We start from the raw sequence: 15,529 nt of genomic DNA on the forward strand, positions 1-15,529 counted from the left end.
TATTATTAATATTGAATTTTAAATAAGGCAAGTTCTATATAGTGAAAAATTATCAGTTTTACCAGTTTAGAAAAAAAAAAAAAAACAGAAAAAGATAGAGAAAATTTATTACTGTTCGTTTGTCAAGTGGTACAGAAGCCTGAATGCCCTGAACGTTCGACCTTAAATAGTCACGGTGAATAGAGCGCGTGAATTATAAATATTGTCGTATAGAATAAATAAATTCATGGGGGGGAAAAAAATACGCTATTTTAGCTGCTATTATTGGCGAATTTTATAATTTATTTCCAGAAAGGGAAAATCACATGTATTTGTATATACAATAAGGAAACAAATTTTATGAGTGCAGTCAGTGGAAAAAACATATTTTAGTCAGACGAAAAATAAGTGACGAAAATAAATTCCATGACGAGTGGAAACAGACGAAATTTTTTTTAATTCGAATTAATTTGAATTATTTTAAATTAATTTTAAAGTAATTTTACAGTAATTTTAAAATAATTTTAAAGTTATTTTAAAGTAATTTTAAAATAATTTTAAAGTTATTTTAAAGTAACTTCAAAGTAATTTTAAATTAAATAAAATTTTCCTTGTCTCAATAACTATTTAATAAAAATTTTTGTTTGGCGCAAATAAAATTTTATTTGGCTTAAATAAAATAAATAAAAAATTATATAAAAAATTATAAATTTTTATTTGAACAAAATAGAAATATATTTTTTTCTTGTATAGAAATCGAATGTAAAAAAAATTTGAAGTACTAAAAAATAGTTTCTATTAGTAAATATTTACCAAAACGGAAAATAAAATATAAGAAAAAAACTATTTTTTTTTCTCTAAATGTTTGTTTGTACAATAAATGCGATAAGCAAATATTGTTTCTGATATCACTGACAGTATTGCACTTAACCAACATTAACATAAATATAAACGACAGGGATGAGTTTATGTATATATATATATATCAGTTATTGCTGGCTTTCAACTTGGAATGTTAATCAGAATTTTCTCAATTGCACTTTATTAAATATAGGAAGTGGAAGAAAAATAAAAATATATATTTTTGCGGAAAAAAGAAAGAAATATTTTTAAAGAAAGAGAGAAAGAGAGAGAGAGAGAGAGAGTATAAAATTTGTGATGCTTTTAACGTTTAACTCTGAACAGATTTAGATAAGTGTAATTACATGTACATTACAGACTCTACGTCATGAACGTTAGCACTTATTTTGTTCATGTGACATAGAGCTGATAAGACCGCATGCAAATACAACTTATCAGTTTATTGACTGAGCTAGAATGTTGAAATCCTTGGAACTCAAAAGTTTTGCCTGTCTAGGAAATTCGATTTCACATTTTGTCTTTCTCATACTCTTTTGAGAGAAGAGAGAGAGAGAGAGAAAAAAAAAAACGGGCAAACTGTAATAAAGTTGCAGATGGTAAGCATGCGAGAGAGAATGCTGCCTCATAAAACTAAAGCTGAGAAATAATTTTTCCTGTCTCCTTCAATCTTACAGAAAAGATGCTCCTCTTCTTCTAAATTCTTTGCATTGCACAAATTCTAAATTAGCGACAAAGAATTTCCAATTTCAATCTCTGCCGATAAATTTAATATGAATGAAATTGGTTTTTTTTTTGTAATTTATTTCTTTCATTCTATTTGGTACACAAAAAAAATAAGAAACGCAAAAAATAAAAATTCTACACTGATAAAAAAAATTCATTTTGAATATAATCGGTTACTCTCCAAAATCTGAATTAGTAAAAATGTTTACTAATTTAAATTAGTGACTCACTTTTTTCCTTAGAATTAGTTAAATTTTACTAATTGTTAGTAAAAGTTACTTATAATTACTAAAATTTTACTAATTGAGAAGCAAAAAGTGAGTCACTAGGGTCAACTGGGGTAAATCCGAACGCTTTTAGTAAGTTTCAACAATAACATAAGTTTTTTCTTTTAAAAGACAATACTTCCGGTATTCTGGTGCATGAAGTTGTTACTTTACTTCCATAGAACAATTTTATGGGGTAGAAAAAATTTTTGATAAATTACAATCGCAGGAAACTTAGCGTTCGTATTTACCTCGATACTTTGCAACTTTCCTAAAATATGGGGGTAAATACGAACGCCACTGTATTTCAGAAAAATCTTAGGGAAAATAAATTTAAAGTATTGCAATTGTTAAACTTATATAAAAACTCAAAAAAAATACGATAATAAACCTATTATGTAATAATGCATCATATATAAATACAAAAATCAAACAGGTTAAAAATTAAAATGCATTACACAATTAAAACCTTCAATAACTTTATCAAATCAGAACGGATTTTTGAAAAACTTGGTACAGAAAGTATTTTGGAGTGATTGAATGTAAATACAAAAATAAAAGTCAAATTTTTTAAATTCAAAATGGCGTACTTTCCTAAAACTTATTTTTAAAAATGATCAAATTTGCTAACCCTGAAACCCCCCGAGTAACAATTTTCGAGCGAATCCAATGAATTTTGTAATTCTCGTCCGCCATTTTGAATTTTGAAAAACTAACTTTAAATTGGTAATTAGCGACCCCAAAAACCGTAGAATACCAAATTTTATTAAGATCCTGAAAAACTTTTTTCAACAAACCATTTGGCAAAAAAATTGAAACACTCCTTCGAGAGAACAGAGATTAAGTTTCTGCTTATTAATTACTAACGAGGATACGTATAGAAAGAAAAACTTTTTTCTATGTACTTTTATAATGTTAAAATAATAGTGTAATCAAATAAAAACAATTTTGTGTGGCTTTGATGTAAAAAAAAATTATTAAAAATACCGTTCGGATTTACCCCAGTTTTCCAATTTTCTTGGGTAAATACGAACGGTCTGATATTATTAATAAAATTTTACAGAAGGCAAAAATCAAATATAGTTTCTGTTCTAGTATTCATAACAAACAATTATAAATAATAAAATGAATTTTTAGCTTCTTTTTCTTCAAATACGAGACAAAATACTGAAAGAGTGTCATCTTTGATTTTCAATCTTTTTTGCAATACTTGTTATCTTTGTTTATGCTGTTGCTAATTAACAAACAAAAAATGGGATAATACTTAGAATCTCTTCAAGAGGATCTGAGTTAAAAATTCTCATATCGAACTTATTTTTAAAAATTTTAATTAAGCTGAAATAATTAGCGTTCGGATTTACCCCCCGTTCGGATTTACCCCGACTGACCCTAATTCAAATTAGTAAACTTTTTTACTAATTCAGATTTAGAGAGTACTTATTGTCAAATAAAAATTTTTGAAATCAAATAATTGAACTTTATTTAAAGCAATAATTTCTGTATTTAAAACAAATACGATTTAATTGACTCAATATAATTATTTAAATAAAAAATATTTATTTGATAAATAGTCGATTATTTGAATTAAATTTTTTTTTCGACTATTTATAACAATTTTATCATTGTTAATATAATTAAATGATATTATGATTGGATAATTGGACAAAAATGTAATCACTCGAAATGAATCATTGATTGATAATAGTTTTGATAATTTGTAAGTGAATCATTATACATGTATCATCAATGGATAAGAATAATATATCAATATAGAAAATATAAAATTCTAACTACCAAAGAGAATTGAAATTTTTTTTTCCCTCTACTTTATATATAGACAAACTTGCAACATTTGATCGTAAATTAGAAATAAAAAATACGAATTTAATAGTTAGATCACGATATGTCACGTTATGACTCACGAAACACTTTGTAACAAGTACTAAAACAAATGCATAAAATTTAATTTTTCCACTTCTATGTACAAGATAAAAAAAAAATTTTCTCTTGTCTAATCTGGCTTTCAAATTATAATACCTTATGGGAAAAAAAAAATTCAAAAAATTATTAACATTACAGGAAAACAAGTTCTGCAATTATCTTTCAAAACTCTGATTTTTTTGGTACTAATTTTTTTATTTTGAAAACTATTTTATTATTATTATTATTATTATTATTATTATTATTATTATATTATTATTATATTATTATATTATTATATTATTATATTATTATATTATTATTTATTTATTTATTTATTATTATTATTATTATTATTATTGTTTTACTATTTTATTTCATTATTTATATTAATTTATTATTTATTACACTGAAAAAAAAATTTATTTGGATCAAATAAAAAGTATTTGATCCAAATACAACATTTACTTGTCTATTTATCCAATAAATATGTATTTGAACCAAATACACATTTACTAAACCTAAGTATATTTTATTTTATCGTATCAAATAAATAGTTATATTTGAATGAAATACAAAGTATTCAAATCAAATACCTAAATGTATTAGGATTAAATAATGAATTATTTGTATAAAATAATTCAGTTTATTTGAATCAATTACATTAAATTTATTATGTCAAAAACTTTTTATTTGTATCAAATAAACGAAATATTTGAGTGAAATAAATGAATGAATAGTTTCAAGTAACTTATTACTTGTATTAAATAAATTCCATTTATTCAATTCAATTAATTATTTAATTGAACCGCAAATACGATTTATTTGGTTCAAAATAAAATGCGATTCAAATAAATTCAAGTTATTTGAATCAAATACATATTTTTTTTTGATCCAAATAAAAAGTATTTTGAACCAATTAAATATTTTTCAAATAATTTGAAGTATTTGAATCAAATAAATTTTTTTTTCAGGTGTACCTTATTTATTAATTATTTATTTTAAAAATCCGTTTTGTAATTCGAGCAAAACGAGAGGAAAAAAACTAATTTTGCAAAAAGGAACGAAAAGAATATTTTGAATCATTTATAAAAAACAAAATAATTTTTTTTAAAATAATATACAAAATGCATATTTCTAAATATATAGAAGAAATTTCAAAATATATATAATAAACTTTTTCATATATAGAGTTTATATGTGGTTAGGAATTATTGTGTCTTAAGATGAAACACAGTGGAAAAAAGAGGTCAGTGGCTGAAGAACAGAGAGTGTGCATTTGAATGTGTTGATTACTATTCATTTTTTGCTCACTCAATGGAAACCCATAATGAAAACTTTCCTTTCCTGTCGCTCAATTGTAATTATATTATGAAATGCTGTCAATAGCCTTCGTATATATATATAGAAAAATTATTCTTCCCTCGATTAAAAAAAAATAAAAAAATATATTACATTTTATAACCAAAATCATTTGTTTTTTAAAATGAAATTATTTTGCCAAAATAATATTTTATATTTAATACAAATAAATAATTATTTGAAAATAGTCGCCTATTTGAAATAAATTTTTTTCGTACAAAAAAAAATAATATGATATTATTATTATTATTATTATTATAAAAAAATTATTATTATTATTTCAATAATATTAAATTTATCACTTGGTGAGTGTATATTAAAGTTGTTAAAATTTAATAATAATTATTATTATTATTATAAAAAAATAATAGAATTATCTATATGTGTAGAAAATTTTTTGTGCTCTTGTAAATATCGATCTGTCCCCACTTGTATAATGGACAGAGCAATCGGGAAATATCTGATTTCAAGGCAATAGGTGAAGAGTCTTGATTCGTAAGAATCGTGACTGCTCTTATAACCACTCCCGCAAGTCAGATGCTTTAAAATCATGTCTCACGATTGTTTGCGCTCGATCAGATTGATACTTTATTATTATACCGCATTCCAAAGACAATGGTGTTACCACTCAAATTGTTTCCCACCCTACAAAAATGTGTCAAGTCTTTTAAAAACCATTATTACACTTATTGCAGAAAAAAAAGAAGAGAAAAATCCTAAAACAAAATAATTATAGAAGAGAAAATAGAAAATATAGATTTTATATATTTAGAATTTTACTCTCAGTTTAATTTTAATCATTATTGATATGACAATTAGTTTTTAAAAAAAAAAATTAAATTTCTCTTCATATATTACAAATTAAACAATTGTAACTATCTGTAAAAAATTCATAAGTGCTGTTTTTAAAACCCCTACCGATAAAATTATACATTTTAAACATTTAAGATAACTGGTATTTAATACACTTATACTTTAATCTATTATTATTCATTTAGATAATTGATATCTTTAAAAAAAAGCGGATTAAATAGAAACCGCAAATGGTTTTGTTATTTATGATCTAGGCGTCTTGAGATAAAAGCTTTTATTTTTAAATATTTATGTTCCTATATATATATCATATCTTACACAGACGAAAAGTTATTAAAATTTTTTTTTTTTTGAATTTATTATTGCCAAATAAAAAAGAAAAATATTGCCAAATAAAAGAATTGTGCCAAATATTAAAAAATAGTACCAAATACTAAAAAAACCAAATACCAAAAAATAATTATTTAATTTAAAATTAAAAATTTTATTGTGAAATTTTGATTTTGTAGAGAAATTTTGATATTATATCAAACTTGACGTTTAAAATGACAAGTAAGATTATTAATGATGATTAATTCAGAAAAATTTTATTTTATTTCACACTCAATAAACGCCGTTAATCGTAGGCGTTTATTAAACATATAATGATCAGCGTTACTTGTTTCATGTCATAAACAATAAAATTTTACAAGAAACTTTTTTTAAACCGTATTTCCTATAATAATAATAATAATAATAATAATAATAATAATAATAAATAATTGATTCACTATTTTATATCGAATATTTTTTTCAAATTTTAGAAATGTTTTTAAAATTTAGTTTAATTAAATGCAAGTCAATGAAATATCAACTAATCAGAAAATGATATTTTCTAAAACAAAAAATAATAAAAGAAAAAAAAATGTGACAAAGGTGGTGATCCATTATAAAAAAAAAAAAAAAAAAAATATGACATGAAGTAGACTTTGCGCCCAATGAAATATACAAGTGTCATGAAAAGCAGTTGACGTTTGGATGAAAGAATAAAAAGTGTAACATCCTTTTATATTCATCCTTGCGAAAGATACGAGTTCGTTGAAGAAGCAACTTTGAGTTAAAAAAAAAAAATTTTTATTTATATGTGAAGCCGCACCCAAGCAATGTGCCTTGAATAACGTAATAATTTCTGAGTGTTCTCTCTCTCTCTCTCTCTTTCTTTCTCTGTATTCTCTTGTATACCTACTTCTTTCATTAAATCAAAACTAAATGACTACTTATTCATCGCGAAAACCGTTGATAATCGTAGGCTTAAAGGGATTTATGTGAACTGCGGTTGGATTTCAGATTGTCTTTTTTTTGTTTTTTTTTTTAAAAAAAAATCTTGCTCGCGGTTGGCAATGATGCGTAAATAAAGTTGTTATACTTGGAATAAACGACAAGATTAACACCAACGAAAGGGACAATAAAAGGGAAGATCTTATTTTAAGAATGAAATATATAACTCCAGGGACGAAATGTGTCTCCATTAGGACTGATGAAGAGGGTTATATTCACAATTTTAGTTTCCTCTATTTTTTTTTTAAACGCGACAAAAATAAAAAATTTTACACATTTATTTTTCTTTATTAAAAAAGAAATATTTTTTTTTTGTTTCAGGCCCAGTAAATGGTAGAATGGACAATTGTGAAGGCGGTCAACGCCTACCCCCCGATGGGGATGAATTTCCAGCAGCTTATCAGGAATACACAAATCCTGGCCAGTATCAATTTGTAGCCAGTACAAATATAACGACAATGGCAACAAATGGAAATTTATTATGTCAAAATCAGACATACGTCACAAGCGAAAGTTTTCATCCAAAGACCAATAATAATAATCATAATAATAATAATAATCAATCATCAATTGAAAAAATTCACATTGTCTCACAATGTGTTGTCGATCATATTAATGTCAATGATCCCAAATATAAACCAAAACCCATTGTCATTTCAGAGAGAAAAATTGAAATTGCTGGTTATTATCCAAAAGAAGTGCCATCAATTGATTCTGAATTTAAAACAGATGATAATCCACCACCATTACCACTCACTGAACCACCAAAAGTTGATAATTCATTAATTCGCAATAATTCCGATCAATCGACAAGAAAATTCTCCTCAAATGGTGAACTTTGGCGACAAGATGACAAATCAGAACGATCAGTGAGGGATAAAATTGCAATGTTCTCATCGCAAAGTAGCATTGAGGTTCCTTTATTTCCTAATCAATCGACAAATTCTACGGGAAATAATAATAGTAATAGTAGTTGTAGTAATAATAGTAATAATAGAAGATTATCTAAGCACAAATCATCAGATGATGTTTTCATTGATGAGAAAGTACAACAGAAAGAATTCCCTAAATCTGTTGAGAGAACTCAAAGCTCTTTTGATATTTCCTCAACTAATCAAGTGACAAGTCCAATAAAATTCCCCCAACGACCACCTAGTCTTCCAAAAAGTTCTCCACCAACAGAATCTGGTTTTAATTTTTCAAAATCAATAACAAAATCTCCAGATGCAAAACAGTATTCATCATCGATTAGTGCCTATGGAATTAAACCCTATATGAAAAATAATTTGGATTCATCCATGGAATCTGGATTTAATAAATCTTTTGAAACATTCAATACGAAGAGTTCAACACCAACTTTGGTTAGAGCGACGAGTTTCTCAGGTGGCAGTAGTTTCAATCACGAACGTCCGCAGACCTCGAATGAAGTACTTTCGACACCACAAATTTCCAGAACAAACTCCTTGGTTTCTACATTTAGAAAACCAAACGAGGAATTACGACGAAGTAGTTTAAACCAACTCATCGAACAGAGGCGAAAGGGAATATCAAAATTACGCGGTCTCGTTATACCCGAAAAAGACGCTGTTCCGGTCGATCAAGCCATCACCGACCTTCCGGAAATCAAATCCAGGGATTCTATTTTAATAAATCAGGTTTGTCTATACTTATCCAATTTGTAAAATTCTTTTTTATAATTACATGCATTGCTTAATTATTGATGTTTTAGGTACCAAAGTCAAGTATCCAAGACAAATGGGGATCCCAGAGTTCTCTAGCCAGTAACGCGAGTACAGTAAATCTTCCCGTAAAAGCAACCACCTCGTTCAAAATGCCAGCACCTCAAATTCTTTCAAAATATTCACCGGCCTTTAAAAGAAAAAGCCTATCAGTCTACAATACATCAAATACTATTTCACCTTCCAATTACAATACCAATACAAAAGTAATAAATAATTCAGCATTAACTACCGATGCACCCAAAAGTTTAGAAAGTATATGCAGTCCCACAAGAAGTGACTACAGTTTTGAGTATCTATCATCAACAGGTTCACCGGAAAATGTACGTTGCACAAGACCAAAATTAGGACAAAAGAAAATCAGAGATTACGATGATTCCGATAATGATTCAGCTGTCAGTAGTTCACAAAGCAGTATTTCCCGTGGTTTTAGCCCACCAATGTCACCAGTACCATCCGATAGATCCACAATATCATCAGACAGATCATATATTTCATCAGAAATGAATTATCAACGTCGAACACTAATTCTCGATGGCCCTCTGAAAAATAACGAATCAATTATTTCTGAAGGGAATACTTTTTCCAGACAAAGTATTATTAGCTATCCAACATCTTCGGAAAGATCATCTTCCAGTGGTAGTTCAAATCCAAGATCACCAATCGAAACTAGTAAAAATTCTCTAATACCCCAACGACAAATTTTGAAACGAACTTGTAGCAACGATACCAATTGTAGCAGTTCCTCGACTCTAACTTCTGGATCCCAGGTAAAATACCAATAAATTTATTAACCTGTAAATTACCGTGAAGCCTAAATTTCGGCTTTTGCTAAACGCCATCTGTTAAACCTAAACATTGTTAATAAAATTTTGATTTTTCAGGCAAATGCAGAATCTTTATCGCGAAGAGTTCTAAAACCCCAGAGCGTGGAAGCCATTAACAGAAAGAACATTCTTGCAAGTGCCAAATGTCGAAGTGGAAGAGATTTGAATGGATCGCCTCTAATTCAAAGGAAATTTTCCGATGACGAAGAAGTACCAGAGCAAAATAACAGTTACCATAATCAAGCCATCAATGGAAATGGTGAACAACACGAGGAGGTAAAAATTGCCTACATTGAAATAACAGAGGATTTCAATGAGAAACCAATAGAAAAGCAAGATGAACCGAAATTACCACCAAAGAGAAGTATACCACAACCAGTTGGCAGGCCACCGAAACCCGAAAATTTAGAACCATCCAACGATCTAAAAATGTGGGTTCGCACTGAAGTGAAAAATCTCGCTGAAAAGACTTCAAATGAAAAGACAATTCAATTGAAATCAAGAAGTCGATCATCATTGACATTGGATGAGCCAACAGCTACTGATCTTCTTGGAACGAGAAATCGAATAGGCAATGAATTAAATGAGATGGAGAAAAATAAAAATCCCAATGACAATGATTTATTAACTATTTTGACAACAAAAAGCAGATCCAGGTAATTAAAATGCAAAAAAAAGTATTAACAGTTTTTAACAAAATGGTTACAAAATTAATTTGTTTCAGATCAGCGATTCACGTTGAAGAGAGCTGTTATGGAAAATCAAAAAGCCAAATGAGTCTCGAGGATATTTTGACAATAAAAAATGAGCCAAAATTAACGCGAACACAAAGTGTCACTATGGAGACAAATGGATCAAATTTTGAAAAAACAAATAAAGATACAAAATCACGAAAATCAAATACAACTGACACGTGGAGTGATGAAAGAATATTTGCGTCAAAAATTCCCGCTTTAAATAGACCAAAAGTAAATTCCGAGGATTCATCAACGGAAATTGGGGAAAAATCGAGAAATTTAGTATCAAAAATACCAACATCAAAAAGTTTAGGTCGACGTTCTGCTAGTGTCACCGATATGAAAAAGGCATTTGAAAAAACAGATTCAAGTGGAATAATTTCTCAGCAAAATCATAATCGTTTTCCAAGTTTAGATAGCAGTGTAACTGAGGAGAATATTGAAGGTGTTAATGAAAGATTTTCCAATGAACAATTTGGTAGTATTAGTTCATTGGCAAGTAGTACGAGTTTAATTTCACAACAGGAATTAGCACAATTGGTTGAGGAGGCAACATTAGAAGAGACACGTGGTTCACATGATATTATTGTTGTTCTACTTCATAAGGAGAATCCATCGGGTAGCGTTGGTATAACATTGGCCGGAGGTGTTGATTGTGAAGCTAAAGAAATTACAGTACATCGTGTATTGTCACATTCAATTGCCGATAAAGACGGTAGGGTACAAAGAGGTGATCGAATTTTAAGCATTAATGGCAGAAGTACACGGGGTCTTTCACATCGTGAAAGTCTTGCTGTTCTAAAACAACCTAGGTCCGAGGTGGTGCTAGTCGTATCAAGAGCAAGATTAGAAGATGGATGTAAATTAAGAGCACGTACCGAAAGTGTCGAGACTATTGTGGAAGGTATTTAATTTTTTTTAAATGTTAAAAAGAGTTTTTCAAATTTCCCGATTAAAAAGTAACCGACATCTGACAATGTTATCGCAAAGTTTGTATTTATCGACATATTCTGTTTTACCGATTGATGATAATAAAGAGAATTTAATGATATTTTACTATCGGTAAAACAGAAACAAATTTTGGCGCGAAATTTGAAATTCAAACGAGACAAATTATAATAAATCGTAAGAAATAAATAAATAATTATTACTTACAGGATATGAGATGAATGGTGGGGTTGAAAACACAGCATGGGGACCACCTTCGACTGTAGCAATTTATAAAGATGGAGCTGGTCTCGGATTTAGTCTGGAGGGTGGAAGGGACAGTCCTCTTGGTGATAGACCTTTAATAATTAAAAAAATATTCACAGGTGATTAATAAAATTAAATTTTTAACTATTAAGAACAAAAAGGCTTTAAATAAAAAATTTTATTTATTTTTTATAACTTATTTAATTTATTAATTTCATTTTTTTTAATTAATTTTTTAATTTAGTGGTAAATTTGATGGAAATTAAATTTTTGCAGGAGGTGCTGCAGAAAAAACAGGTGCTTTAAAAGCAGGTGATCAATTACTCGAAGTAAATGGAAATGACGTTACAAAAATGTCAAGGATAGAAGCGTGGTCCTTAATGAAAAAATTGCATGATGGAGAAGTAAATCTCCTAGTCAGGCACCCTGCCACAAAGTCATCGTGAATGGTAGTCAATCCTTTTTTTCTATTATATAAAAATAAGCATAAAATATGGTAGAAAAAAAATAAAAAACGACTGCATAGCTTTATTTCTATACTCTAAAAAAAAGCTTTCAATTTTGAAAAATATTTAATTTCTTTTTCAATACCGAAAAAACACTAATTATTTTTTTTTTTTTGTTATTTATCCGTAGATTCTGACACAGTTTTTTTTCTTTTACTGTTCTATATATAAGTTAATATTGTCAATTTTAGAATAGAAATATTATACATATATTTGATTTTATTATTTGTGTGTGCTATTATTTTTTAATGATACAAATGTATACGCAATTCTTGTTATAAGTCTTGAACTGCTTGAACACCAAAATGAAAATGCCTTAAAAGATTAAAAATTTCATTATTTTATAGTGAAATATAAAATATTCTTTATATCATTTTCATTTCTTGAAAATATCAGGGTAAAAAATTATTAAAAAATAATTTATGGGAAAAATAAGAATTCATTTTCCACATTTCCGATTTTTTTTTTTGTAAACAAATTGACTGTAAATGCCTATTATAGACCCCTATTTTTCTATTATTACAATACATCTAGTAAATAATAATAAAAAAAAATTAATGACAGTGCAATACATTAACAAAGCATATTTAAAAGTATATATTCTTTATATAAGAAATAAACTGACGACAGTTTGAAAAAAATTGACACATTTTTTACACCATGAATTTTATTAATCTAGATTAAATATATTTTTTGTAAATATCCACTGGATATAAAAGTTTATGTATTATAGTAGGAAGATTCTTTTTTTTGAAACAATTCTAAAAAAAAAATATCTCCATTCTTTTTAGATACATTATTAATTCCCAGTTTTTTTTTCTATGTAAATAGTTTTTAAAAAAGAGAAAAAAGGGATGTATAAAAAAAATTATAATGTATGAATGAAGAAAAAATTTTAAGTGCGAAATGAAAAAACAGTGACATAGATAATATAAAAATTGTTATTAATATAAGAAAACTATATATTATTATTGGAGTATTTAAATGAGGTAAAAAAAAATGTAAAAGTAAATATTATATATATATATATTTGGATTCGCCTTTGTTGTAAATCGTGCTGTGATAAATGTGTGTGGCAAACATTCGGCATAGGGCTTAATTACCATATTATTAATTTTTTCAAATTAACTCGTGTAGTTGATTAATATACAATCTAACAAAATAAATAAGTTGCAGTTTTTTTTTTTAATTTACTTTTTTTGTGTTTGGTGTCTGCTGTTATGTATGCATCTCTAAAACTATAAATGTTTTTTCTACAATTATTGTTGATTTGTAAAGCGAATTACTCTCGAGTGTAGCTTCTGATAATATAATAAATCTTTTAAAAATACGTAATTTAGTTTTTTTTTTAATTTAAAAATTTTTTACATTGGTAAAGAAAAATTAAAACTTACATGTAATAAAGGATTTATTGCAATAAAGTGTAATTTAATTATAATATATATATATACAAACACTAACAGTATATTTAATACCAATATGTTTTTTGAGGAATTCGATCTTCCTTTATTCCCATTTTGTCCATAATATCCATTTCAAAAGTTTTTAGTTCGGGCTAAAATTTAACAATAAATTTACTATTATAAATATAATATATTATATAATTTCTACAATATTAATTTTAAATAAATTTTAATTTAAAAAATTTATTTATTAATACTGTACCTTGAATGTAATTTTTTCAACTTCCTCTTTTTTAGTATCTTTATCGCCAGGTTTGTATAAACTTGGTAATTTATAATCGATCGTTTCTTTATCCGAATTGGGAATAGGAATTACTCTTCCTGTTCGTTTTGAAACACGAACTTCTTCTCCTTCTTCTGTGAATCTCCATTCAATTTCAGTTGGTTTCCTGTGTGTTTCAAAAACAAAAAATTATGTAATTTTGTTTTTTAATTAGAAAATAAAAAATTTTGTTTTCAATTAAAAACATACATATCACTTGGATCGATGAGAGAAACTTCTTCATTTACAAGTAGTGGTAATTCTCTCAATATATTTACTCCTGGAAATTCTTTATTTTTCATTATTTTAATCATTTTCGTATTAAGTCCTTGAACATTTACCCAATTTCTTTCTTGGAAAATTAAAGATACAACTCCTTGCTTTCCTTTGTCCCTTCCAGTTAAAACCTCAACCTTAAAAAAAAATATATTTTCAATAAAAATTTTTTTTTTTTTTGGTAAATATAAGTTTACTAAAAAAAATTACACATACCTTGTCACCACGAAAAAATGACCATTTTTTAATTGGTTCAATGGGAACTTTTTGATAACTTTTATTTCTACTATTGTCAAAAGAAAATTCTGATGTCCATGGACGATGAATTGAAAAATTAAATTTTTTACGTTGCACAGTACGAGGTAGATAATTTGGTAAACCACGAGGTGTTTTCCATGCTATCTATTAAATTTTTAAATATTAATTAATCATAATTATTATAATTTGTATTCAATACAATTCAAATTAAATAATTGTTAAAAATAAAGAGAATAAAAAAAAATTAATAATAATACTTACATATTATTTGATATTTTATTTAAAAAAAAATTAAAACACTTTTATTGAATAAATTAACACGATCTTCAGTTATTTTTATTAAACAATGTTATGATTAAAATTTTGTAATTTAAATCATAATTAAAAAGGGCGAATTAATTTATAATCAAAATAAAATGTTTTTGATCATGCAGTAATTTGCCTTTTACTTAACAATGTTTTAATCGTTTTAATTAACAATTAAACTTAAATTAATATAGTTAAAACAATTAATTGTATGTTTTTCATAAAAAAAACGCAAGCGTAAAAAAAACACAAATTTAAGATCGCTAAGTAAATTTTCTAACCTCAAAATTAAAGAAAAAGAAATGTTAAATTAAATGTTTGGAAAAACAACGAATACATGAAATTAAGTTAATTAATTTCACAAAAGGAATACATTTATGTAAATTAGTTTAGTATTTTTGTTATAATTAAACGAGAAAAGTAAAAATAAATTACTCACTTGCTCTCCAGTACGTTTGACATATCTTTCAGGCAAATTGGCATATTTGATCGATTCTTTGCCAACGAGATCTAAAAAATTGAATCCTCGAGGCATATTCTTGTGTTTTCAATTTTAATTAATCACTTATCACAATTAAAATGGGAATAAACAATGAAAAAAATACTATAATTACTGCAAAACTGGATGTGCTCTCTGGCTCTGAGCTCGTGAATATCTAACCTAACCTGGGAAACACATGTGCCGAAAAACACAAATGCTCATTGGTCGGTTCTTCCGCG

General features: G+C 26.7%; 3 protein-coding genes across 3 annotated transcripts in view; 1 reads left to right on the forward strand and 2 right to left on the reverse strand.

The window, feature by feature from the left end:
* Positions 1–13,574, forward strand: part of LOC127282064 (probable serine/threonine-protein kinase DDB_G0282963) — a 94,661-nt gene extending 81,087 nt beyond the window's left edge. Inside the window, exons 7-12 of the mRNA XM_051306136.1 lie at positions 7,563–8,896; positions 8,971–9,750; positions 9,865–10,463; positions 10,532–11,448; positions 11,702–11,857; positions 12,015–13,574. Coding sequence (XP_051162093.1) covers positions 7,563–8,896; positions 8,971–9,750; positions 9,865–10,463; positions 10,532–11,448; positions 11,702–11,857; positions 12,015–12,184 — 3,956 coding nt within the window. The 3' untranslated portion in view covers positions 12,185–13,574. The remainder of the gene's footprint in view (positions 1–7,562; positions 8,897–8,970; positions 9,751–9,864; positions 10,464–10,531; positions 11,449–11,701; positions 11,858–12,014) is intronic.
* The window catches only part of LOC127282067 (caldesmon-like), a 329,462-nt gene that overhangs the window by 114,186 nt on the left and 199,747 nt on the right, over positions 1–15,529 (reverse strand). The window contains exon 7 of the transcript XR_007843138.1: positions 11,700–11,830. The gene's annotated coding sequence lies outside the window, so the exon portion shown is untranslated. The remainder of the gene's footprint in view (positions 1–11,699; positions 11,831–15,529) is intronic.
* LOC127282077 (probable 39S ribosomal protein L24, mitochondrial) lies at positions 13,635–15,468 on the reverse strand. Its single transcript, XM_051306163.1, has 5 exons — positions 15,249–15,468; positions 14,462–14,647; positions 14,180–14,382; positions 13,910–14,096; positions 13,635–13,799 (listed from the first exon to the last, which is right to left on the reverse strand). Exons 1-5 carry the CDS (start codon positions 15,342–15,344, stop codon positions 13,713–13,715), a joined length of 759 nt encoding a protein of 252 aa, XP_051162120.1. The 5' UTR covers positions 15,345–15,468; the 3' UTR covers positions 13,635–13,712.

The sequence above is a fragment of the Leptopilina boulardi genome, unplaced genomic scaffold (assembly GCF_019393585.1).
Source record: "Leptopilina boulardi isolate dan_hultmark-lab unplaced genomic scaffold, ZJU_Lbou_2.1 LbouV2_278, whole genome shotgun sequence".
Taxonomy (NCBI): Eukaryota; Metazoa; Arthropoda; class Insecta; order Hymenoptera; family Figitidae; genus Leptopilina; species Leptopilina boulardi.

Coding starts and splice junctions, on each gene's coding strand:
- LOC127282077 (XM_051306163.1), bottom strand. CDS start 15,344: ATGCCTCGAGGATTCAATTTTTTAGATCTCGTTGGCAAAGAATCGATC. Junction 14,097..14,179: donor CTCATCGATCCAAGTGATAT/GTATGTTTTTAA, acceptor TGAAACACACAG/GAAACCAACTGAAATTGAAT. Junction 13,800..13,909: donor TTGAAAAAATTACATTCAAG/GTACAGTATTAA, acceptor GTTAAATTTTAG/CCCGAACTAAAAACTTTTGA.